This window comes from Anopheles cruzii, chromosome 3 (genome assembly GCF_943734635.1).
Source record: "Anopheles cruzii chromosome 3, idAnoCruzAS_RS32_06, whole genome shotgun sequence".
NCBI classification, from domain to species: domain Eukaryota; kingdom Metazoa; phylum Arthropoda; class Insecta; order Diptera; family Culicidae; genus Anopheles; species Anopheles cruzii.
Window position 1 is genome coordinate 21,879,891 of NC_069145.1, and position 23,291 is coordinate 21,903,181.

The window sequence follows — 23,291 nt, forward strand, 5'->3', positions numbered from 1 at the left end:
CCCACGTACGTACGCTCCTCGGTACATGACGTCATGGCGCAGGGTTTGCGCATGCTCATCCTGCATCCAGATCGGGACAGTGAACGGTGTGCGCTCCTCTTTTCGCCTGCTACCGATCATCGGTGTGACGGCGTTCGGTCTATTTTTCTCTGCCGCGTTTGTTGGCCGTTGGCCAGCACACGATCACAGCTCGTAACACACACACACAGACAGAGAGGGAGGGAGTGCCGACAGGACGCTCGGCTGTCTCGGTCGCTACAACTTCGCTTTCCACGGTGCAACGGGCGCTCAGAACCTCTTCGACCAGCAACAAGTGCGCACAGCGGCCCCCGAAAGGCAGCCAGACAGTGCATTCGAAAGCCAGCAAGGAGCAGCAGCAACAGTAAGCAGGCAGCCAGTGAGAGGAACAGGCAACAGCAACGATGGTTTACGAAAGCGACTTCTACACCACGCGCCGCGTTGGCTCGACCTACACGCGCCCGACGATCTCCTCGTACACCGTGACGGTAAGAGCCCAACGGCACGCTGTCCATTTGCCTGGAGTGTAAAACAGTGACCCAACCGGTACCCCTGGCGCACCGGACGTCGGTGTCGGAACTCCCACGAACGGCTGGGCCCGCGACTTACACGTGCGTCCGTGCTGCGCTGCGCTAATCTCTAGTTCCCTGCGTAGTCCCTTGCCTGCCCGGATGGTGTGTTGCTTGTTTGTGCGTGAGTTGTGTAACGTTCGCGTTAAAAGTCTCGTGGACTCGGTGATCGGTGAGAATTGTGATCAAAACTAAATGGTGAAAATGGCCGCCGACTCTAGTTGACGGACTTTTGAAGATAGTTCTGTGTCAGAGCCCTGTGATAACTGGGCCGGAGAAACCGAAGAACGTAAAAATAGAACACTGCACGATGCAGAGGTTACAGTTCGGTATCTAACGTTACACAAGTCAAACGCAAACACGAAACTAGCCATACTTCCGCGGAGATCCTTCCCCCAAAACCAACTATTCCAAAACCTGTCCTATCGCCCCTGTTGCTACGCGAACAACCTGTGAGCTTGTTATCCCGACCACATCTACTGTGACTGGCACCTCAAATACTAGCAAAATCAAGAAAAAGTTTCACCCGTTCATTGTTGAAGTGCAAACCAAACCACACGCTCATACACAAATGTGAAACAATGGCAAAACCACCACGTGAAGTGGTTGCGTGCATGTAATTTTAGCTATAGCTACGGCCCCGGATCCAACCGATCCTGGGCTCCTGGTGGAAAAGCGATGGCTTCGGTGGCTAATGAAAAAAACCAAAAACGGTGTACGCAACCACATCATAGCCACGTGTAGCCTGTACATTCGTTGTCTGTAGATATCCGTTTCTGTTCTGTACCTAAAACCGTGTGGCTTCCCGGGCTGGTGTTTATATTGCTACTTGTCGATTTCACATTCGGTGTAAGATATTGGATTACCAAATTAGAATTACAGTACACAGAGAGTCCTGCCAACGGCGACGTGCCGACTGAGCACGAAAACCACCTCGTCCAACTAGCGCCCAACCCGACGGATACGCACTTTGTTTCACATTCACGGGATCACTGTGGCTTCCGCGTCTTCGCGGCTTAGTAAATACGGGCCACCGGGGGATCCAGTGTGAACCGGAGTTCGTAACTCGCGTAACCCGGTACCTTCTCGGTCTCGGCAGCTGCTTCCCTATCCTTCCGCCGCAGCCGCCGCCGCTGCCACCTCCTTAACCACCGCTGCTTTGATTTTGGGATGGCCAGAAATTGAGACACGTTTGAAAGGTATCACACACTGACTTACACCGATCGTGCGGAATTCACCCGCCACACACACTAATATCGCATTCTACGACCGACAGCCCAAGGAGGGGTGATGATGGTGGGTTTTATGTAGCCCGCCGGCGCCTTTCGACATCTGCGATGCGGAATGTTGGATCATAAGTATCGGGCCGCCCCATTAAAGTGCCGCTTGATCTGATCTGTTGCCGCCGTAAATCACCGGCGACCGGGTGGCGCCGAGTTGCGAAAATCGACGACGAATCGGACCACCGGGTGCCGGGGACCATCTTGCCGAATGGATGCCGGAACACCGATGCTTTGCTAATCGCGTGAAACCTAATCCGATGGACGGTTGCAGCCACGCCACGGCCAAGTGGCACGAGCGCCGCCGGGGAGGCTAATTTTAACCCAACCGACCAGAGTTCTAGGAAGGGTCCCGAAGCAGTAAAGTGTGCTGCGCATCAAGCGTTACCCCCGCCGACGAGCCGATAATGAATTAGTGCGATTTTTTCCACCCGTTAGGGTGTCTTTGAGGGGAAAAACACACATTGCAAGGAGCTTGCAGTCTGGACAAACAGGGTCAGGTTCAATGGCTGCCAAATGGGCGTGATTTTTCGACTATATATAGAAAACGGGGCTGGCTGGCCCGCAAATACCGTGTGCCAATTGTGTGACATAATTCACACCAAGATGTGGCGCCACATAAAGTGTCCGTCACCGAACCGCAACGAACCGTTTGGTGCGTGCGTAGTAGCGTCAGTAAATCGTTCGGTCAATTTGGGACCCTCACGTAACACGAGTGTCACCTGTCTGTGGCTGCTAATATTTTTACGACCCTTTTTTCCAAAAGCCCCTCGAGATAAGTCGGGGCCAGCTGTGTGCCATTTTTTTTGCTGCCTATTTTTCGCTCGCGCCATCGTTCAGGAAAAGCTAAAAAAAAAAACAAGGATGGTGCTGACCGAAATGCTGACAAGTTGACGTACGCAAGGGCGCCCGAATCCACGCTGGGTAGGCGTTCCGGCGTAGCCGCTGGCAGCAACCCCCACACCCTGCAGCCACTTCTCAGCCTAAACGCGTCACTGTTCGAGGAATTTTCACATCTTGCCTCACGGCGGGGGACGTTCGCTTCAGAGCCGGCCTGGCAGCCTTCACTTTAGCGACTGAGAAATAGCTATTTTTAGCCGATCACCGCACGGAACGAGCCGAAGACGAAATCCGTTACGGACCGCGATCGGTCGGTTCGGTCGAGATCGGTTTCGGGCGAGGGTTTCGAAAATAAGCTACACCGTGTCCTATCTAGCCGTCCTTGGCGCAATACCGGGTCGACCTGGCCCCGAGCATCCCCCACGGGTGTTGTTTTCCTTTGTAAGCGCGCGAGCGAGTGATTACGATTTCGGTCGTCCAAACAACAACGGAAACAAGCTGTTGCGGCATTGGCACTGACTTGAAATGTTTTCCGTTGCTTCGTAGCTCGACACAAAGGGGTTGATTCTGTGTCGTTCCCGTAGATCTGTTATGCAAACGTTGACATTACGTTACGAGTGTTTACGCGGTTCCCGTGCGTAATCTAGAACTCGCCAGCATCTTGTGCCTGTTGGAGGTTGCTCACACTCTTTATTGGCTGTTTTCACCTCGCACCATTGGCAGCTCGGACATTGCTGGAACAGCCAAGAGTGGTATGACCAAGAGTAGTACGTTCAAAATTGAAACTGGTTGAAAAAGAAACTGATTGAGGTTATGGCACAACGGCAGTCACAGCATTCTGTGATTTGGTCACACACGAAGGATTTTTACTAACCTAATCAAGATGAACTGCCTGGAACAAGTGGATTTTTAATAGTATTATTTGTAACCAGTTCAATGGCCTCAAAAGGGAAATACATTGTTGATAGGAAGCGATAACTATCCCTAGATAATAAAGTTGGAACACTGTCAGGGTTCTAACTGACGTCTTTCGCATAGAAACCGATTAATCGGTGCAGCGCAGATGGATGGTTTACGGCTTCAACTATCGCTAGTTATCCCATAACAAATGCCCATTTTTCCAGCAGATCAAACCTAATGTTTTCGTTATGGATTTGCTGTGCCTGACTGCGAGTATTTATAGAGGTGAGGATCCCAATTGTATTTCGTGAAGGCGGGCCATAGAAGAAAAACATTTTAGGTTCAAACAACCACTTCTATTTCTGCCCTCGGCAACTGGCAACTACTTCGTCAGAAACTTCTGGTTAGCGTTCGATGGCTGGGTTAAGTACGTAAGCCGTAAGTCTGCGCCAGACTTCCGTGGACTTTTCAATCTTTTTGAATTTTGCGACCTACGTTGGAGTTAGCAATTTGCCAATCGGCACTGGGTAGAAAATCTGTTTTTGCTAGTTATGTGCCCATAACCCTTGGGAGTCCCACCTATTTTTCCGGGGCCCCCGAGCCAGCAACCAAACCTCACAACCATTGCCGCTAACATCTGGAACCTCTACTAATTCTTGAGCGATAGGCCGAACTGTACTCCTAGCTTGAGATCTGTGATCCGAACCTCCGGTCCCACTGGGACCGTGGCTCGTGGCTCGCAAGGCAGACAAAATGGAACTCCAGAACCAACTACTGCAACCACGCCCTCCCTTTCCCCTTACAGAGACGTGGGGTCGACTGGGAGAAGGTACCGTTTGTGCCGCGCCCGAGCCTGATTCCGGACCCGATCACGGCGTTCGGCAAGCGGCAGCCCCGTCGGGAGGCGCGCGTCTCCATACTGGAGGCAATCAATCGCGAGGGTATCGAGCCAGACCCCCGCGTCCTGGCCCGCCCGATCGACGACTACCGGTCGCCCCGCGATCTGAACCGCGAGCGGATTGCGAACGAGCTCCACCGCCGGGAGTACAACCGGGCCACCGGTCACACGACCGACGCGGACAGTATCGACACACTGCTGCGCCGGGTGCACGGTACGGCCCCGGTCAAGGACGGCCGGCGGCATGTGATGTTTTTCGAGCCCGGCTACGCCCGGACCTACTATCGCCACTAGAGGGCGCTCCGGCGCTAGCTAACGTTTCGCCATTAGTACAACCGGATTAGCCAGTGTAGTAGTACCGTGTGGGTTGGAGTCCACTAGCTTGCAGTATTAACAGACCGAAGACGATCGCCTTGATTTTCGTTGTTTGCCCCCGCCTGGGCGATTTTCCCTACAACAAGAACGTTCCCTACAACAAGAAAGACACACTAACGAACGAACGAACACAATACAACACGGATATTATGAGGATATTGTTTTCAAACATGTTTCAATTTCTCCGGACACCCGATTCGACCGTCAGTCGGTGCTAGAGGTCGAACTACCTGGCAGAGCTTGCTTAGTGTAGTCTTAATAGAGAGAGACAGAGAGAAAGAGCGCGCTCCGGACCTGAAGCACAAAACTGAAATCAACCCCAAACCCCAACCGCATTTCGCAGACACCACGCTACACCACTATCGAGACGTCGACGCCGCGTCGGGACGAGTCGTACACGTACTCAAAGACCTACAAAACCGTCACCGAGTCAGCCAACTCATCCGACCCGTACTCGCGTCCGTCGACCTCGTCGTCCTCGTACTCGTCGACCTCGGAGCGCAACAGCCGCGGTGGACCCGGCGGTTACTCGTACAGTACGGAGCGCACCTCGACCACTGGCGGCGGTCCCGGGGGATACAGTTACAGCTCGACCACTTCCGGACGCTTGCCTCACGGTACCAGCTACCGGCACTACTCGTACCGCATCTAAAGCCCCGGAAGTTCCAGACGACGTGGAGTCCAGAACCCACGCCACATGACACCCAGGGTTTCCCCGGGTGTGCGTGTGTGTGTGCTCGTGTACTTGGTCCATCTCTACACGCACACATATACATGAAGTGAAGGCTTCCAGCTTCGAGATGGTCCGTTGACCAACCAGCACTACTAACCCCAAAGTAATCGCAAAATTCGGATTTAAACATATGTTCTTCGTTTTTTTGGTACTAAACACCGCGTTGGCGCACCTACACGAACACCGACCGCGCCCGTTTTTGTAAATGTGTAAACTACGAGCAGTGAAGGCAATCGACACTACAAAACACGAACAATCGGTCTACGATTAGATCCCGATCTTCAAAAAATCACATTTTGCGATCATATTTGTTACGGTAACGAACTAACATCAGTAGCACCGTAGCCCCTCTCACTCACCCCAAACCTCAAACGATTATAAAACCGTGAAACAACAAACTAAACAATCAACACTCACAGATACATGCATATTGTTTCAAAGTGCGAGCAAATAAAACCGAGACGATGAAGAAGAAATTCTTGTCCAATCGAAACCGAAGTCTGAGTTTAGTGTCGTTGTTGTTCTTTTCATCCCTCCTTTGGTGGGCGGTCGGGATGAGAAAGCAAAAACGCACACAAACATAACGACAACACGTCACACCATACCCCCGGTAGTACGGGCCCCAGTAGCTAGTAGTACAGTGGAATGCGATAGAGTTCTGTGGGACGGATTTGGGACGGTGACCGATCGGAAGTCAGTGTGTTAGTTTATGCTCTCTAATGTCACAACCAAAGCACAATGTGTGCCATTTTAAAGCAATAGAGGCATCCTGGCGTAGGGCATCATCCTCCTCGCTCCATCCATCCTATCGCTCTGTAGCCAAATCTAAGTAGCCATGTTTCCATTTAACACACCACACAACGTACGCAGACCACTCAGCCATTCCACTGTACTAACGAGCAGCGGCTGTCCCGCTGTCCTCTACCACTACTGGCTTGTTCTATACGTCTGTTTGTGTTTATGCTTTCTTTCTTTTCCCACCGACCCAACCGACGATCACTGTTCGGTGTTGTGTTTTACAGCTCTGTATTACTCTGCGGTTTGTGGTTTTTGTGAATGTGTCCTTTCTGTCTTCTTGCGTGTGAGTGTCTGTGGGCCCCCCTTTTCCAACCACTTTCTCTCTTCCGCTACACTCTATGCCCTCTTGTTCAGCATCCCTTTGGGGTTCGTTCGCTAGCCGCCCGGTACGAATAATGTTCTATGTTTCTACCTCCTATTCTCCTCACAGACTCCTCTGCGATACTCCGGAGTGCCACGAGTAAGTATGCCCCTGGGTCGGGGACAATATCACAGCACCGTTGTTGCAACGCAGCTCTCGAAGCTCGATGCGTTGGCTATTGGGATTGCGACCGTTGTGGTATCTGTAGAAAGAAGGAAGCACTCCCCTGGAAGACTTTTCTCCCCCCTGTTTGTGTTCGGTTCGCCATTTGTGTTTTGATTTGATGACAGAAGTCTGACATGACAGATGAGGCCGCGGTCCTTTAGCACAGCGCACATTTGTCATGATGTAAATAACGATGCTGGAGGAGTCTCTAATTTGTACTCTGTTTTCTTGTCCAATCCGTCGCCAACACCACCACCACCACCACCACGATCACCATCACCCCTCACCGTGTTCTCTCCCCATGTCTTTCTCTTTCTCTCTCTCTCTATATATCTTCGCATGCGTTTTGGACCGATCGTCCGCGGGGGTACAACTCTGTCTGTCCTATGTATTTTGTGTACATTGTTTCCGTCTGTATGTGTGTGTGCGTGTCCAATCACCAATTCAATACATCCGACACATACACACTCGCGCGCACGCACGCACGCACGCACCAGTTCGACACGATCACGACTACCCGCACCACCTACCGCACACCGATGCCGTACGTGGCGCACAGACGCCTCGTTCCAGTGACACGCGTCGTGACGTCACCGCCGAGGATCTTGGTGTCACCGTTGCGGGTGCTGGGGTCGCCGGTGCGCGTGATCAGCTCGCCGGTCCGGGTGTTCGGCTCACCGCTGCGCACCGTCCGCGCGGTCCGGTCACCGGCGCGCGTCATCGTGTCACCGGCCCGGGTCATGACGATCCGTTCGCCCTACCTGCGCCCGTCGATCATCAACAAAGAATTCGATCGCATTGAACGTAAATATCGCGCTAGTCCTGTAAGTAGTGCCCTAGAGCAGTATTACAACTCGCCCTCGTACCTGGTAAGAGTCAAACAAACAAATACAGACACTCACCTACACTCACACAGAGTGCGCCCCACATACTACCAGAGCAGCCTTCCTTTACCGCACACTACCACTACCGCGCACTAGTACGCAAACACGCACTATACAGCCCACTAGCGCTTGTAGTTCCGTAGCCATGCGCCCCTGTACCGTAACGCGTTGGCTAAACCAAACGCCCGCCCCTAAACCGTGAGTAGTGATCACGCCACGCCGGTCCGGCCAGTGAGCATCACTTACATGACCTTGACCCACTTACGCCACGCCAAGTCCTGAACCGGTTGGCAGCTTGCAGCCAGTAGGATGCGATGAACCACCTGGCCAGACGTACTGTTGGGATGACCGTTCCTGCAATCTTCCTGTCAAACAAAATCCACATGTGGAGATCCACTCCAATTCTCGGACAAAACGGGACATCCACTTCTCACTTGTGTCACGTACGCAGCCATATCCCGTGAACGAGTGACCCGGCGTCTCCATCGTGTGACGGTGTAACGGTAACCCATTCATCATTCATAACCTCAAAGCTAAACACAAATTCGAAACCATACATGTTACACTCGATCCGATCCGATCCGGCAGTGATGCTCGTTGGTCCCGTTAGTGTCGCTCGTTTCTAATCAGAATAATAAAACAGCTGCTGGTTCTGCCTGCCGGAGTGATCCGAAGTGGCGGGTGTATCCTAGCTAGCTTGGCCTAGCCCTAAATCCCGCCCTAGCGCCTAGCTTTCGTTGTGCCGACGCAAACTCTGGGCCAGTCCAATGCTAACCTTTTTTGGGTTCCATTTCTGTGACGCACGCCGCCTTGTAGGAGTTTGAGGACGAACGGCGTGACATCCGTAACTCAACTGCGCTGTTGCTGCGCCAACTGAATGATCCCGTCCCGCGGCTGATGGCTCCGGTGGCGCAGGCTGCACCGGAACCGAAGTATGTATGGGTGGGCCCGCGACGGCCATCATCTGACACATGATTTGTAATGCGATTTTTATCCACACCACCACCACCGTCGTGCAGCCCGAAGAAGTGGGTGTACGATCCGTTCTCCACCCACAACCGGCTCAACAGTGACACCTACGTCAAGAGCCACATCACCGACCCGATCCGCAGCGTGCGCAACGACATCGAGGCCATGGCCAGATACCACTCGCCAGCGTCGCGCTATGTCGGTAAGTAGCCCGGGCGGTTGCCCCCTGTAACGCGATCCCGTATCGTCCCACCTGGTCCCGCACCTGGTCACATCGGCGACCAGGACGCGTGCCTGGGGCGGCGGCGGTTCGGACGTGCAACCTCCGACTGTTTTACGAAGCTCGTCGAAGCTCGTGTCCTCGTGTCATTGTAGAAGTTCCCATCCCAGCCCATTAGTATATCAACCGACCAAGTTTGGCTCTCCCATTTTTTCCCCGAAATTTCATATCGACCGATGCTTGTAGTTTCGCTTGTTCTCCGCCAGCTACGCTGTCGTTCCCTTCATCCCTCTTTCTCGCTTCCGGGACTCATCTGCGCGCTCTGCTTTTTCGTTTGCCGCACCGTTGATTGATCCTTTTACGCTTTCCGCTTATGTTTCTTTGCTTCGCTGTACAACTTTGCCTACGCTCGGGCCCCTGGGGTGGACCACTAACACCATCGAACCACGGCGCCCATGTTGGTCGGGTTTGAATGCGGAAACCCCCAGAGTACGTACTGCTGGACGATATCCTGTGGCGCTACACGTACTATGTCGATGAAGAGGGTTAGTATTTGTTCGTTGTTCTGTTGGTTGCCGAGGCGAGGAGTGCCTGTCCGGAAGGTGCATGCAGTGAATGATCATACCGGAAACTCAGAAATAAGTGTAATAACTCCACCGAATTGATTACTCGAACCGTGCATCATGAACCAAAGAAGTGTAATAACAGTCCCGTGCTAAACTCTTGCGGGTCTACCAAACGATTTTGGAGAGTGGTGACGGTGGGTAACGGCTGGACAAGCTATATGAAGTGGTTCGCGTTCCTACGTTTGGGTTTCGTGTTTTGGCTGTACGTCATCCTTTACCGAAGAACTTTGGTGTAGCAGCAGAGGGTCGAGGTGTTCTAATACTGTTGAATGCGTATTGCTGTTGTTGTTGTTTGTTGTTACTATTTGTTACCATGATTCGGGTGATGGCTTTTTATGTTCCTGTTCTACCGTTGTTCTATTACTGCTTGCTGTGCGGGGCTTTGTTCACGTGGTTCACGGCTGACACCAAATCACGATCCAGGCCACACATAAGGCAGGCCTACCCTACCTACCCACGAGTGCCATTGGCCCAAGATCCTTCGGCGATCCTCCGTTTGTTTTTTCTGTCTCACTCTCTCTCTCTTTCTTTCTCTCTCTGTGTTCTCTGTGTCTTTCGGCTATCTGCTCTCTCTCTCTTTCTTTTCTCTCTTTATCTCTTTCTCTCTCTCTCTCTTTTTCTCTCTTGCTCGCGCGCGCGCTGGGACCGCGGGACCGACGGTTGTGTTCGTCCAAAATCGCCCCCCATGTATGTGTAGGCAAGAACCACTTGGCCAGTACGCGCATCATTGGATCGCAGGCCTACCCGAAAACCAAGCCCCGTATCTATAACTACGATACCGCCAAGGTGGGCAAGGATGTGAACGTCATGTCGTACTATAAGTCCAACCGCACCCAGGCCAAGGCCGATGTCGAGGAAGGTAAGAAGGAGCGCGATCGGCGGACGCTGGACAAACGGTCCAAACGGGCCCGCAAGCTACACGAGCGGGACGCAGCACAGAAGCAGCCCACTCCACCACCATCACCTTCATCCTCACCACCGCCACCACCAACACCACCCTCACCACCACTATCGACACCATCTACCGAGAGCCCACCGCGATCACTGTTTCCAAGATCACCGTCACCATCGGCCAACAGTCCGCCGCTGGCCGATGGCGATACTCCTGACGAGGTGCCAACGCGAACGTCCTAGCGCAGGGCCCTTTGGGCCGAACCGTTAGTACGCGTACGCGAACTGTACGAATGACGAGAACGGATCGACACACACACAGCTCATGACGCCCGATATTTCAACTCCACTCCACGCGTCGTCGTCGTCCACAGAGAAACAGAGAACCCCAAAATTCACCCTCCAAAAAACTCCCCACAACACCCCCCACGGGTCAAAAAGTGTGCGCCGATGATGGATGATTTTCAACCCTTTCACTTCTGGTGACGGGCCGCGGTCAGGTCTCCCGTGATGGGCTTGCATGGTTTCATGGTTAACACACACTCGCCCCCCAGCACAAAGGGTCGCTTTCGGCAAGGCTTTTCCGAACGTGTTCAGTAACGCCGCGATCACCCTTTCCCGGTTTCGTAACAGCGCTTAGCGTCAGGCAAGCAGACGGCAGGCTCGTTCCGATCTAAAGCTTGCTGCTCCTGCTGGGTTTGCTTTTCCCAGCCTTCTGCACGGCACGCCAGCAATGCAGCGGTGGTCCTGCTCAGAAATAATCTTTGCGCCCCGTGACCAAAAACCCTGTAACCGTCTAGACGTAATCGATTGTATTTCTCTGTTTCTCTCACCTTTCAATTTCTCTCTTTTTCTCTCTCTTTCTCTCTCTTTCCCATTTCTTTCTCCATTTATATCTCTGTTTGTCTATGTATGTTTCTTCTGTCCTCATCTTCACCCGTTGTTCTTCCGTCGACCTGCACCTGGACAATCAGAACGATACCGTTACAGTGTGGCACCGACCATTGTAGTTAGGTACTTCGCCTATCCCATCACATCGTACTACTCGTACCGTATCTATTAGAACCGAACAGCAACCGGAACAGTCGACGAATCGAACGACATGTAACGTTTGACTTGCTGACTTGTGCAACCGTCTTTCTTGTAGTTTGCTTGTTTCGTTGCTGAAGCAGCTTCCCTAAAAAGCCGACCGATTTCCGGTCACCGCCAAATTCTGTCTCTCTCTCTCTCTCATTCTTTCTTTTTCTCCCCTTGTAGTAAACACGAAAATTAAAAAATATCTCGAAAAGTACTATCTGAACCATGCGTACAAGGTACCGGATGAGTTTAAAGAGTTTCTCCACGAGTATCCGTAGGATAGGATCATACTGTACCGTTTAGCACTAGAGACCAATCACTAGACGGGTAATAGGCTCACCTTCTTTTATTCGGAATGCTACGTGTTGCGTGTGCCCGTGTGTGTAACAAAGTATCCCCACACATTCAGGCCATTTTGTAACTAGTGTCAAGTGTTGAAGCGAAACGAAAGGAGTGTACCTCAAGAGGTGAAACCAATGCTCCACTAGAAGTTGAGAGTTGAAAATCTTGTTGTTGTGAATGGCACACACACACACACCCACGTACATGCATTATCAATTGGCGACGCCTTCGCAAACTCACCCTACACGAACCAACCCAATAAACACACCCAGAACGCTACACAATGCGCTGTCGGTCCGTTTTCTCGAATGATTGATTTTGCCGTTTTTGTTATGGGTCTTGTTTTCTGGCTGGTTCCTCCCTTCAACAACAACCACCACCACCACTACCGACGGCGGGCAGGGCTTGCCAAAGTCCACCGTCGACTGCACCAGCGGGTCCAACGAGCGATGATGAGGGCAGCCAGGGAGGCACTAGACGATTACAAGTAATTGAAACGTCACCACTCCGCTGGAGATCCACCGGAGAAGGCTAACAGATCGGGCCGGATCTTCGGACCGGCCCGCTTGGATTTGGGTTGTCCTTTTGTGGAATGCCCCCGGTAGCCCTTCTAGAACCATTGATCATCGACCGACTGACGTTTGGTTTCGTTTCTCTCCCTTTCTCTCTCTCTCTCTCTCTGTCGCGCGCTATTTGCCGTCTCTGGCCGCCGGGGGATTCCCGAACCGATAGTTATAGCAAGCTACCGAAGAAAGCTTCTAATCTCGACGCTCATAAGAAACGCAAAGCGTACGCTGATGCTCTGTCAGAGCCGGAACAGGAGACACTAACAGACCAATCGCGGGCGGAAGTGGCGTGCACTACAGACTCAACGACACCCGAGCCAGCCGTGTGTAGAGGAGCATAGCACGGGCACACTTACGTGACACACACACACACCGCAACCCTAATACACATGTATGGCTTGCTGAGTTGTTGGAGGCAACCAAACCGTCCAAAACAGCATTGTTTCGTTCACGAGGCGCATTAGTGATTAGAGTGTCAGCAGCCATCCCCTTCTATACGTGTCTCAGATTGTGGTTAGCTTTAAAAATTAACCGGACTTTTCTTTTCCCCCCCTTTGCTTCGGTTTCGCTCCTGCCGCGGCTCGATCGTTTAGTAAAAATTAAGAACAACCTCTACCGGCAACAGCTGTACCCACGGCACACCCGTACCTACCACAATATGCTAAACCCGAACCAGCGGCGTATGTACGACGGCAAGTTTGTCTGGCTCAACTATCGTAGTATTTAAACTCTGCCCCACCAGCACCCCCCTCAAAAAATGGCCAACCAGCTGCCCAGGACCTAGTCTCCTACACGCCACCCAAACGATCGTAAGTCGCAGTAGTTCTGGAGCGGTCCGTGCTCGTTTCATGTCCGCGTGACTAATGTCAATGTACACCCGCGATCGTACTATTTCGGGATCGTCTGATCTCAACCAACACTTCAGCCATCTTCCGTCCGGGTCCACCTGTTACGAACGTGGGCGAACGAAATGTGTTCTTAAAAATAGATCCTCACGCTCATCTCTCCATTGTAGCCGTTAATAGCACGGGGCGCTCAACGCGCTGCTGAATGTGGTTAGGTCTTGGAAATAGCATTCGAGGTACCGTGTGCTGTCGAACATCTCACCTCACCGTCGAACTCACCACTAAGAGGAAGGTATCAACTACCATCAACACCCCACCACAACCGATACCGAACACATTCTCACCGACATCAGATCCATGTTGCCATGTTGCCACCGTTTGTCTGTGCATTTGTTTCAGCCAGGGCGCTGGTTGTCCGCGAAGGGCTTCGGTCGATGCTGGGGATGGGCGCGACCGAGGCCACTGAAGCCTATCCTTTTACTGACAGTATGTTTTCTATCTTTTTACCCTTCTTTTTCTCTTTCTCTTTCTATGCCGCTCTCTGTCCCACTCTATCACACTGACTCACACCAAATTTCTGCTCCGCAAATACGCGCAAATACCTTAACGTCGGCACTCACTTAATCGGCACTTTCTCTCGGCTCCAGTCCGTGCATCCGATTCCAGGTCGGAGACTCGCAAATCGAAGCTCGGGGACAAAAAGGGCATCTACAGCAGTGACGTTAATTTGGCCGCCTAAGCCCTCGGGGGCACCTCGCAAAGCTTGTGTCCTAATCCGCTATGACGGTGTGCGCTTTGCTTTTGTGGCAGGGCCGCGCTCGTACACTAGACATTGCTCAGGTTACAAACGGAAGGAAACGTTTTACAATCTACCAACGCCAGAAATCTAACCGAAGCGACAGACAGCTAACTATGCTACGGATCGAAGACGAACGTTTGGCCCCCTTTTTGCTTGATGAATCCTTTTAATTTTGAAATTTATGATAAAGTCGCACCAGCACGGGCATTAGGGGCATTAGTGATTTGCATTACGGGCAACGGCAGAAATCGAACCGGTTCAAAAATGGCCACAACTGTGTGCTTCTGCACAAGCACTACTCGGGGGATCCACTAGGGATATATTTGATTTTAGTTTCATGCTCAATCGTAAACGACAGTTTGTACATTGTTTCATTTCATATTCCAGTTAGTGAGATGGGGCGGCATATGTTTGGGGCAGCACGGAGGTCTATATTTACAGTTTATTACAGAATGATTTACTATTTACACCAAACGACTCTGTTTTGGTTCGAAACTAGCTCGGAACCCGTCACGTCGTGACGGGCGGACCCGATAAGCGTTCGTTCTTTAGCGTATTATTTTAAGACTTCATCCGATGTTGTATTGAGCAACACATGTTTCGTTTGTCACGTGTTTCACATGGAGCATTCACTTGCCATTAGGAGTCACTACACAGTACCCAAATGTACCATACCCTTTATCTGGAACAGATACATGATGATGTGTGAATACATTGAAAGCTACCACTTGTTTCGCTTGCCGTAACTGACAAAGGTTGCGTATTTCCGAAATCGTACAAATCGTTTCGTGGTTTCGACGTTGCTGACATGTTCTAACATAAAAAATGCGCAGCTCTACGGTTTATCCAATGATGCGTCTGTTATTTCTTCAACTTCCATTCTCTACTATGTAGCTGCAGTGCAAACGTGTTTGTTTTGGTTAATCAATCGTGTTGGCATTAGTTACTTGTCTGATCGTCCGGCAATCCGCAGTTCCACAACCTGCGCAGTCACTTCTGTAGCAGTTGCCCTGTACAGTTTCCGCTGTCCTCTGTCCCCTTGTCGCAGTTTTTTATCTTCGTTTGGCGTGTCCTTCTTGTCTTGCTCTATCCCTCTATGTCCCCACACACATACACTCATTCCAAACTCGTCGAATTTCTATGTTTTCCCTGATCCTGCACCTGAGCTGCAAACCATTATCCCATGCGTCTGGAATTTCTCAAACAAAAAATCATAAACCATCCAACATTGGTGCGCATGAAACAATGTGTAAAAAACACCTTCATAACATCCCCACCGACCATCACGGCCTGTACGATTCTTCACCTACGAGAGTACCTTCCCCAATGAGCGGTCCCATATTGACGAAATAACCAGTACGAGCAGTACTTGTTCTATCATCTAATGAAAGTAAGTAGCCCCGCTTCTATCTATCGAGTTGGTTGGTTTGGAAAATCGATTGCTCCGAAGTGCTTGCGTATGCTTGCCTGTGTCCGCAAAACGGCCTTGCTTTCCTGAAGCTTACTGGATTGCCCAGGGGCAACTAGCAACTCGCACAAGAAAAACAAACAAAAGCAATGAACAACTTGCATTTGTGGCTGTGGTGCAGCCTGAAAGCACTTCCATATTGTAGCAATGGCGGCATGAGGTGCCCCATAATATTAACCCGGCTACACTGTAAGGATGGGATTCATAAATTGAACGACTGTACAGCTAATTCTTGTCTCGCTCTCTCTTGCTTGATGCTTGATCACACAAACGCCGTCATGCGCTATCGTCATCCGCTCCCATGGCAGCCGTGGTGGATCGAATGATCGCGACGTCTACCTCGCGAAAGGTTAAACAGGTCACACTTCCCACCCGCTAGCTCCCTTTCCCGCCTTCGCTGCTTCTGCTGAGTATTAGCAACACTCCCTCGACGAAAAAAAAAATGAAAAAGCCAAACAAACCAATCATCGAACACTAAATGGCATCATCATTTCGCTTGTAGAACCATTCCCCTGACTTTAGATGTCTCTTTTTTTCGCCCAATTTTCCAACCGATCCAAACATCCTGTCGCGAACGAATCTTAAAAATAAAACCGAACCATCCCGCCACCAATTCGAATCAACCAACAACCACCATACACTCCTTGGATCCTTGCTCCTCGTGCCCGCCCGTTTCGGTGCTCGAATGAACTCAACAGTGGGAAAATTAAATCCAGTTCGCCCGACGCGCAAGTTCAACAACCCGAAGCTGTACGACGATCCGACCGATCCGAAGCTGAAGGACAAGCGGGAGAAGATCGATCGTGTCGCCGAGCTGAACAAGGTGCGCTACGAGCCGATCAATCTGGAGAAGGAACGTCTGAAGCTGCTGGAGGAGACCAAAAAGAAGGAGGAAGCGTAAGTGGTCCACTGACAGACAGCAGCGGATGAACGTGTGAAGTAAATGAAACGCCGATTGTAGGGCCGCCGAGCGGGAGAAGTTGCGCCAAGAGGAGCAGGCCCGCAAGGACGAGGAAGCCCGTCTGGCGGCCGAAGAAGCGGAACGGCGCCGCATCGAGGAGGAGCGTCTGGCGGAGGAGGCCCGCATCGCCGAGGAAGCCCGGCTGGCTGAGGAAGCACTGCTCGCTGAGGAGGCACGCCTGGCCGAGGAGGCACGCCTAGAGGAGGAAGCAAAGAAGGTACATAGCACTACATTTCCGATTGTTTTTCACTGGCTCACTCACAACCCATTCTAAATGTTTCGAAAGTTTCACTCGAATTATGGAAGTAACATGAGGCCAAGTTCTACAGGGCAGATTGCCTACATCTAGGCGCCTTGTTATGAATTCCCTGATTCCACCTAATATCGGTTTTCCCAGTATGTCAGTGTGTACCAGCTTTGGCAAACCATTCCTTAACTGTTTAAAACTTTGTCAAAAGTTCAAAGCGGGAATACATCAGATTCCCGCTGGTTCCATTAGCTTCCTACGTTCATTGGTAAACTGTGCGCTTGAATATACAAATCAAATTCAGCACAATTGACAGTTACTATCTTAAGCCTACTTTGGGCTTGATAGTTACTACGTCGAAATGTTTAAACCCAGACTGTGTGACATCAAAATCACAAAACAGTAATTGTAGCTAATTTGTGTACAACGTTTTTATTAGTTAAAAATGAGTTCCCAGGAGATTCCCTAGATATCAACGACGAAGTACATTACAGGGTGAGTCAAAAAAACTGCAACAAAGTAAAACGCCATATTTTTTTCATTTTCGATTCAATTTTATTGAATGAAAGCAAAAAATGTCGGAAATTTCATAAAATTTTAGAACAAATTAGGTTTGTTCGAATTGGCCACCTTTGGCACGAATTATGGCCTTCAAACGGCCAATGAAACCGTTACACGCTACCCGCAAGTGGCTCTGCAGTATTCTGTCCATTCTCGGCGAAGCGTTTGCTTGAGGTGATCGAAATTTTGTTATTTTTTAGTTCAAACCTTGCTTTCTTAAATACCCCAGGCACAATAGTCCAACGGATTGGCATCCGGAGATTTTGGTACCCATTGTGCGGTGGAAATTAAGCGAGGAACCTCATTTTTTAACCATTCTTGGGTGGCGCGTGCTGAGTGCGATGGTGCTGAGTCCTGTTGGAATGTCCAAGGTATGCGACCGAAATGTTTGCGTGTCCTAGGCTCCAATACACTCTTCAGAATATTTTGCGATAATATTCGGCATTTATTTTGACGCCACGGTCGAATAATACGAGCGGATAGCGACCATCGACTGTTATGGCGGCCCACACCCCCACCATGGCCGGCGCTTGAGTTCTGGTGGCCAACCGAAGGTGTACATTTTCAGCTGACCTCTCTGGCAAGTAAACACGATCATTTTATTTGTTTACAAACTGCTGGATAACGAATGGTTTCTCATCTGAGAAAACCAAATTTGCCAGTTCACCACTTGCGGCCAAGCGAAGCAAGTCTTTGGCTCTTTCGATTGTATCTTTTTTTTGTGCATCGGTAAGATCTTGCACTTTTTGGAACTTCAATGGCTTTAGTCCAAGCTCATTTTGCAATATTTGCCCAATGGCATACTGCGATATGTTCAGCGCACGAGCCATTTTTCGGCCACTGCGACACGAATTTCGATGAAGTCGCTTCTTCACTTTTCGAACCATTTCTGGTGATGTTGCTGTTTTTTTTCGTCCGCTTCTTTGACGTCAGGCTACGCCACTAGTATCACTGTAACGAGCGATGGTACGAGACACAAAAGATTCATTAACGTTTAAATGCTGGAGGGCTCTAAAGATAGCCACTTGTGGTTTTCCAGCCAAATATAATGAAATCATACTGTTACGGTTGAGTTCCATCACGAATAACTTTTTTTCTGTAAAATTCCCACCAAAAAGCTTTTGCACGCTTATAAACAATAAAATGAACTGTCACTGGTATAAATCTGACAGCTGTCGGACGAGAGGTTTAGAAATGACAGCAGTCTGAAGTTTGTTGCAGTTTTTTTGACTCACCCTGTACTTTACTTATTTCATTATGTTGGGATCATTTGCGTGGTTGCAGGCCGAAGAGAAGAAGAAGAAGGCGGCGGAAAAGAAGAAGAAGGAAGAGGAAGACACCAAAAAGAAAGCGGCCGACGAGAAGAAGCGCAAGGAAGCGGAAGAGGCCGCCCGTAAGGCCGCCGAGGCCGAGGCCGCCCGTAAGGCAGCAGAGGAAGAGGCCGCTCGTAAGGCCGCCGAGGCCGAGGCCGCCCGTAAGGCCGCCGAGGCCGAGGCCGCCCGTAAGGCAGCCGAGGCCGAGGCCGCCCGTAAGGCCGCCGAGGAGGAAGCTGCTCGTCTAGCCGCCGAAGAAGCCAAAAAGGTGACGGACGAAGAGGCCCGCAAGGCCGCCGAGCAGGAGCAGAGCCGCATCAGCGAGGCCCAGAAGGTGCGCGAGGACGAACTGGCCCGGCTGAACGAGTTGGAGAAGCAGGCCATCGAAGAGAACAACGAGGAGCTGCTGAAGGAGATCGCTGAACTGAAGGCGATCGCCCAGTCAGACGAGGAGCTGCTCAAGCGCCAGGCTGCCAAGCTGGAGGAAACTGGCGCTCCGGCCGGTGAAGGGGAGGCTGCTCCGGCCGCCGTCGAAGGTGAAGCTGCACCGGCGCCAGAGCAGCCGGCGGCCGCCGTCGAAGAGAGCAAGACTGAGGAAAGTCCTGCGGCTGCCGAATGAACGAACCACACAATAACACTCTAAGGGCTAAAGTAAGGGCTTCCTCTCTCTACCATGTCTGCGATTTAGCTGCCAAGCCTGCAAACCGAATTCGACCAACGATCGAATGCTAGATCTGGGCTACGAAACACTGTCCACGAACACTTAACACATACTATACGTGCTACACATAACCACCCGCAGCACCCCGAGCTGCTTGATAGGAACTAAGCACACGCCATTCGAACGAAAACGCAAAAATTGTCACAATTTTCTTGTTATTACTACGAAACTTCAAAGTATAGCGCACTGCATTTCGAACTGTTCAGCTCCCCCGAAGCGTTGTCCACCCCTCATGCGGACAACGCATCCCTAGACTAGGCTATAGAGGAACCACATAGAAGCCGAGGAACCGACGGCGAGCTCTGAATCGGCGCAAAACGGAACAGCCACTCTGCCACAGCTTGCTTCCGAAGGTTTGCCACATCGATTCGATTGGTATAGCGGCCCCCACAAGTCTATATCGGGTAGAATTGTACCGCGGCAAACCTTGTCTCCCGGGCGTGGGCCACAGCAGTGCCGATGGGTCCTTTTGTCGAATCGACTCCCAGCTCGCATACCGTCCCGCAACTCGAACTTGGGGTTGAAGCATTTCAAGCATTTCTCCAGCAACGCACCGCCACAAAGCTTACAGCTGCCTGCTAGTCCGGTTTTAGTTTAATTCCCACGTCCGCAGTTCTCCTGTCCCCGATCGTTAGTAGCCGGAAGTGAAGTGTCTAGTGTTTAACGTACTAAACATATATTTATCGGTTCTACTGTATACGTTTGTTTCAAGTATTCTTGAGTTACTGTAGTTCTATCCTGACACACACTGACTGCAGGACGATAACGTTATTTTGCTCCTATTGATTGTTTCTCTTACTCGTTCTCGTTGCCTGTTAAGTTTATTTTATGATTATCAAACATCAACTTCGATAAGACAATAATAAAGGTGTAAATAAGATTAGAAAACGAGCACAACGTACAGCCTATCCTTTACTGCGAGCTACTCAAACGGACCTCGATTGTCGATAAGCCACGTTCATGGGCGGCCAATTGTCCAGGGCGTTTTCCGGGTGACCGATGGCTGGCAAGCTGGAGAGCGCCATCCTATAGAGTGCCACTCATCGTAAGTTCGCTGCGCCGTGACTAGATAGTCGCTAAGCCAAAATTGCTACCATCAGTTCTACTAGACTCCGCGACCAGACAAGTAAAATGACCATCATGATCGCTGCGTCGCTGCTTGTGATTGCCTTACTGATACCGTCGGATGCCTTGCAGTGCTACACTTGTGACACCGACGGCAGCGATGGGAACTGCGACGACCTTAGCACCATGAGCACGGAGCAATGCCCAGTCTTCTCGGCGGACAATCCGGTACAATTGACCTGTGGCTATTACCGGCTGCAAGCTACTGGCGCAGGCGAACGGATATGGCGTGGCTGTGCGGTGAGTGGCGAATGTGCTCTACTGGCCGTTCAGGCAACCGAAGCATTTGGTAGCGCTTTTCAGTTGACCGTATGCGATGAGTGTGGCGCGGACAATTGTAACGATCGAGTTTCGGGTGCAGTAGCTTCTTCACACGTGCACGGTTGGACTTGGTGGTGCGCTATAGTCGTTGGTGCTCTTCGAATGTGGTAAAAGCTTGTGAAATAAACGTTGGATCTGGCTACCGCAACCAAAACGCGCTTTAAACATTTTCAGGGCCAATATCACAGGAAAGGGGCGAAACGCAGGACATTCGTCCAGTGGGGTCCAGCTCCTTACAGGTTCGGCTGCTTTCGTCGAAATCGCCCACCGATAGATGGCGCACCTGGGCCAGCTTTTCCTCTAGTAGGTCGCAGGACTTGGCCAGTAACGGTTCCCACTTCGGTGGTGGCAGACTAAACTCCTGTTGCGGCGGCAACTTGTGCAGCTCGATGTCCGGTCCCAGCAGAAGCGAAACATGATCGAACATATCGACCAGAGCGGACGCTTCAGTCAGCAGCTTCGAGACGGCCCGATGCTGCCGATCGCTCCAGGTGACGGTCTTCTGGTTTGGGGCACGCGGTCGCCTAGGGGGAATGGGCGAGAGCCGCATGTTGACCACCCGTGAACCTATAACAAGATCCTTAAATTCAGCCCACGGCCGATCGCCTTCGCCGATCGAGCGGCGCGGTAACTCGCGAGCCACGTACTGCTCCGAGTCGTCGTCGGAAAAGTCCAGATCTTGCCACGCAGCAAACGTAGGCGTTTCGAGAAGGTGTCCCCGGTGGGGCGATGGGTCACCCCCGACCGTGGCGCAAATCAAATCCGGTGTGTTCGGTTCCTTGATGCTGTCGCTGCTGCTCCGCGACGAGCAGATCGTTGCCATAAAGAAACTTTCACCCGGTGGTTCCTCTCCCTTCGATGCTGCTTCTGAATTGTCCGACGCGGACGGTTTCGGCTGTCCGCTCACGGCGGATGCTGTTGCCGGTGCTGGCGCAGGAGTTGCCGCCAGTGGCTGTTCGCTTCCGGTCAAAGGGTCCAAAAACTTGCGAAACGAAATGCCACTTCGCGGTATGGCGGTTTGAGTGCCACTGTCGCAGGTCTTCACGCCTTCCGTCATTTGGGCCACCGAATGGGTAAGGATCACTGTGTGAAACAAGAAACACTTCTATGAATGGGGGTTCTTCTTCATTGTGATGCGTACATACGGTTGCCGATCTCTCTCATCACCAGGTTGCCGTCGGTGAGTATTTCTTCGTCGACCATCGGAATCAAATCCGTCTGCTCATCGGTGGACACTTCTTTCATCAGCTTCGTGTGGACCGGATCGGTTTGCACTGACGCATTGACACGGCGCATCCGTCTGGAATAGGACAGTGCACCGTGGTGCATTATGTGCGCATGAGAAGAAAATCAGAACGATGAACAAGTTGGAAGCGACGATCGCAGTAAGAAGATCTATTTTTGGATGGCATTCCCTTGCTAATACACACTGGGAGAATTAAGAGCCAGAACACGCAGCTGCTCTTTGATATCCATCCTTGTGTTTGATAGCCTTAGCCATATTCAGTGTTTTGCAAACCATTTAGGTGAAGGACAACTCTCAGAGCTAACGAAACAGCGAGGTTTCCAAAACAATTGGTGCCCCTCGAGATTAGCCGTAACTTTACGAAACTGGAAACCTATTCTCCGCACTGTGGTCTAACACTCACTTGGAAGCCTCAAGAAGGCGGGTTTTGATGTCCGGTTTCGGTGGAGGAGGTAGTGCGGTGACGCTTGCGGGACGCCATGGTGGCCTCTCTTTGGCTGTCGCCGACTGGTGCTCTACGTCCTTGGGTGGTTTCTTCGGTCCCTTGGTGACACCAACCGATCTGCGGGCGGAGAAAACACACCAAATTACACAAACCGATTCCACATACGATTGTGCGATCTAATTACTTCAGCGAAGTTTGCGAGTTGGCTGCTGAAATGGCCAACGATTCATCGCTGATACTTTGAGTTTCATCTGACGACACGACACTTCCCGGTGATTTGCTCATGATGCACGGCGATCTGCTTTCGGTGCACTGTTAAATCGATTTCCGTGAGGAAACGAATGCCGAACTGCAGTACTACGAACGTTCTTAAAGTTTGGTCGTCACGCGAGCAACGCCACATCGGAACTAGAAATACTTCTCATTACACGCTGGCCGTCTGGTTGGTAGTTTGTTCGTGCCGAGACCGTAGCGCAGCGGCATGAACCAAGGCGCATTAGCAAAAGCGGGAAAAGCAGTTTTATGTTGCATCCAGTCACGGGGCACGGTTCGTGGTGATATCGATTTTCTCCGCCGGTCGCTTGGACCCCCTCGGAGCGCTCGGTTCTACGGTACGAGAATAACGAAGCGCACGTGCAGCGAACAAATTAAAAGCGGGAGATTACTTTCGCATAAGTACGGCACGGGGCCATGTGTATTAAACGTTCTGCCATTAAACTTGTTGATT

The 23,291-nt window shown here is 51.3% G+C and overlaps 2 protein-coding genes across 2 annotated transcripts; one reads left to right on the forward strand and one right to left on the reverse strand.

Moving 5' to 3' along the window:
• The first annotated feature begins 260 nt into the window (after window positions 1-260).
• Window positions 261-20,307, forward strand: LOC128272684 (uncharacterized protein CG45076). The gene is made up of 10 exons (XM_053010549.1): window positions 261-506; window positions 6,842-6,871; window positions 7,435-7,806; window positions 8,638-8,753; window positions 8,841-8,992; window positions 9,499-9,555; window positions 10,334-10,495; window positions 16,323-16,521; window positions 16,586-16,766; window positions 18,678-20,307. The coding sequence occupies exons 1-10, from the start codon at window positions 423-425 to the stop codon at window positions 19,323-19,325; spliced, it is 2,001 nt and encodes a 666-aa protein (XP_052866509.1). The 5' UTR covers window positions 261-422; the 3' UTR covers window positions 19,326-20,307.
• On the reverse strand, window positions 19,614-22,849 carry LOC128272686 (uncharacterized). The gene is made up of 4 exons (XM_053010550.1): window positions 22,749-22,849; window positions 22,523-22,681; window positions 22,019-22,173; window positions 19,614-21,956 (listed from the first exon to the last, which is right to left on the reverse strand). Exons 1-4 carry the CDS (start codon window positions 22,847-22,849, stop codon window positions 21,034-21,036), a joined length of 1,338 nt encoding a protein of 445 aa, XP_052866510.1. The 3' UTR covers window positions 19,614-21,033.
• Between the last annotated feature and the right edge of the window lie 442 nt (window positions 22,850-23,291).

Excerpts from the sequence above, each read along its gene's own strand:
- LOC128272686 (XM_053010550.1), bottom strand. The coding sequence starts at position 22,849 with ATGAGCAAATCACCGGGAAGTGTCGTGTCGTCAGATGAAACTCAAAGT. Across the intron at positions 22,682-22,748 it reads AACTCGCAAACTTCGCTGAA|ATCGGTTGGTGTCACCAAGG; the intron begins GTAATTAGATCG and ends CTCCGCCCGCAG. Across the intron at positions 21,957-22,018 it reads GATGAGAGAGATCGGCAACC|TGATCCTTACCCATTCGGTG; the intron begins GTATGTACGCAT and ends TGTTTCACACAG.
- LOC128272684 (XM_053010549.1), top strand. The coding sequence starts at position 423 with ATGGTTTACGAAAGCGACTTCTACACCACGCGCCGCGTTGGCTCGACC. Across the intron at positions 7,807-8,637 it reads ACAACTCGCCCTCGTACCTG|GAGTTTGAGGACGAACGGCG; the intron begins GTAAGAGTCAAA and ends GCCGCCTTGTAG. Across the intron at positions 10,496-16,322 it reads CAAGGCCGATGTCGAGGAAG|TGGGAAAATTAAATCCAGTT; the intron begins GTAAGAAGGAGC and ends TGAACTCAACAG.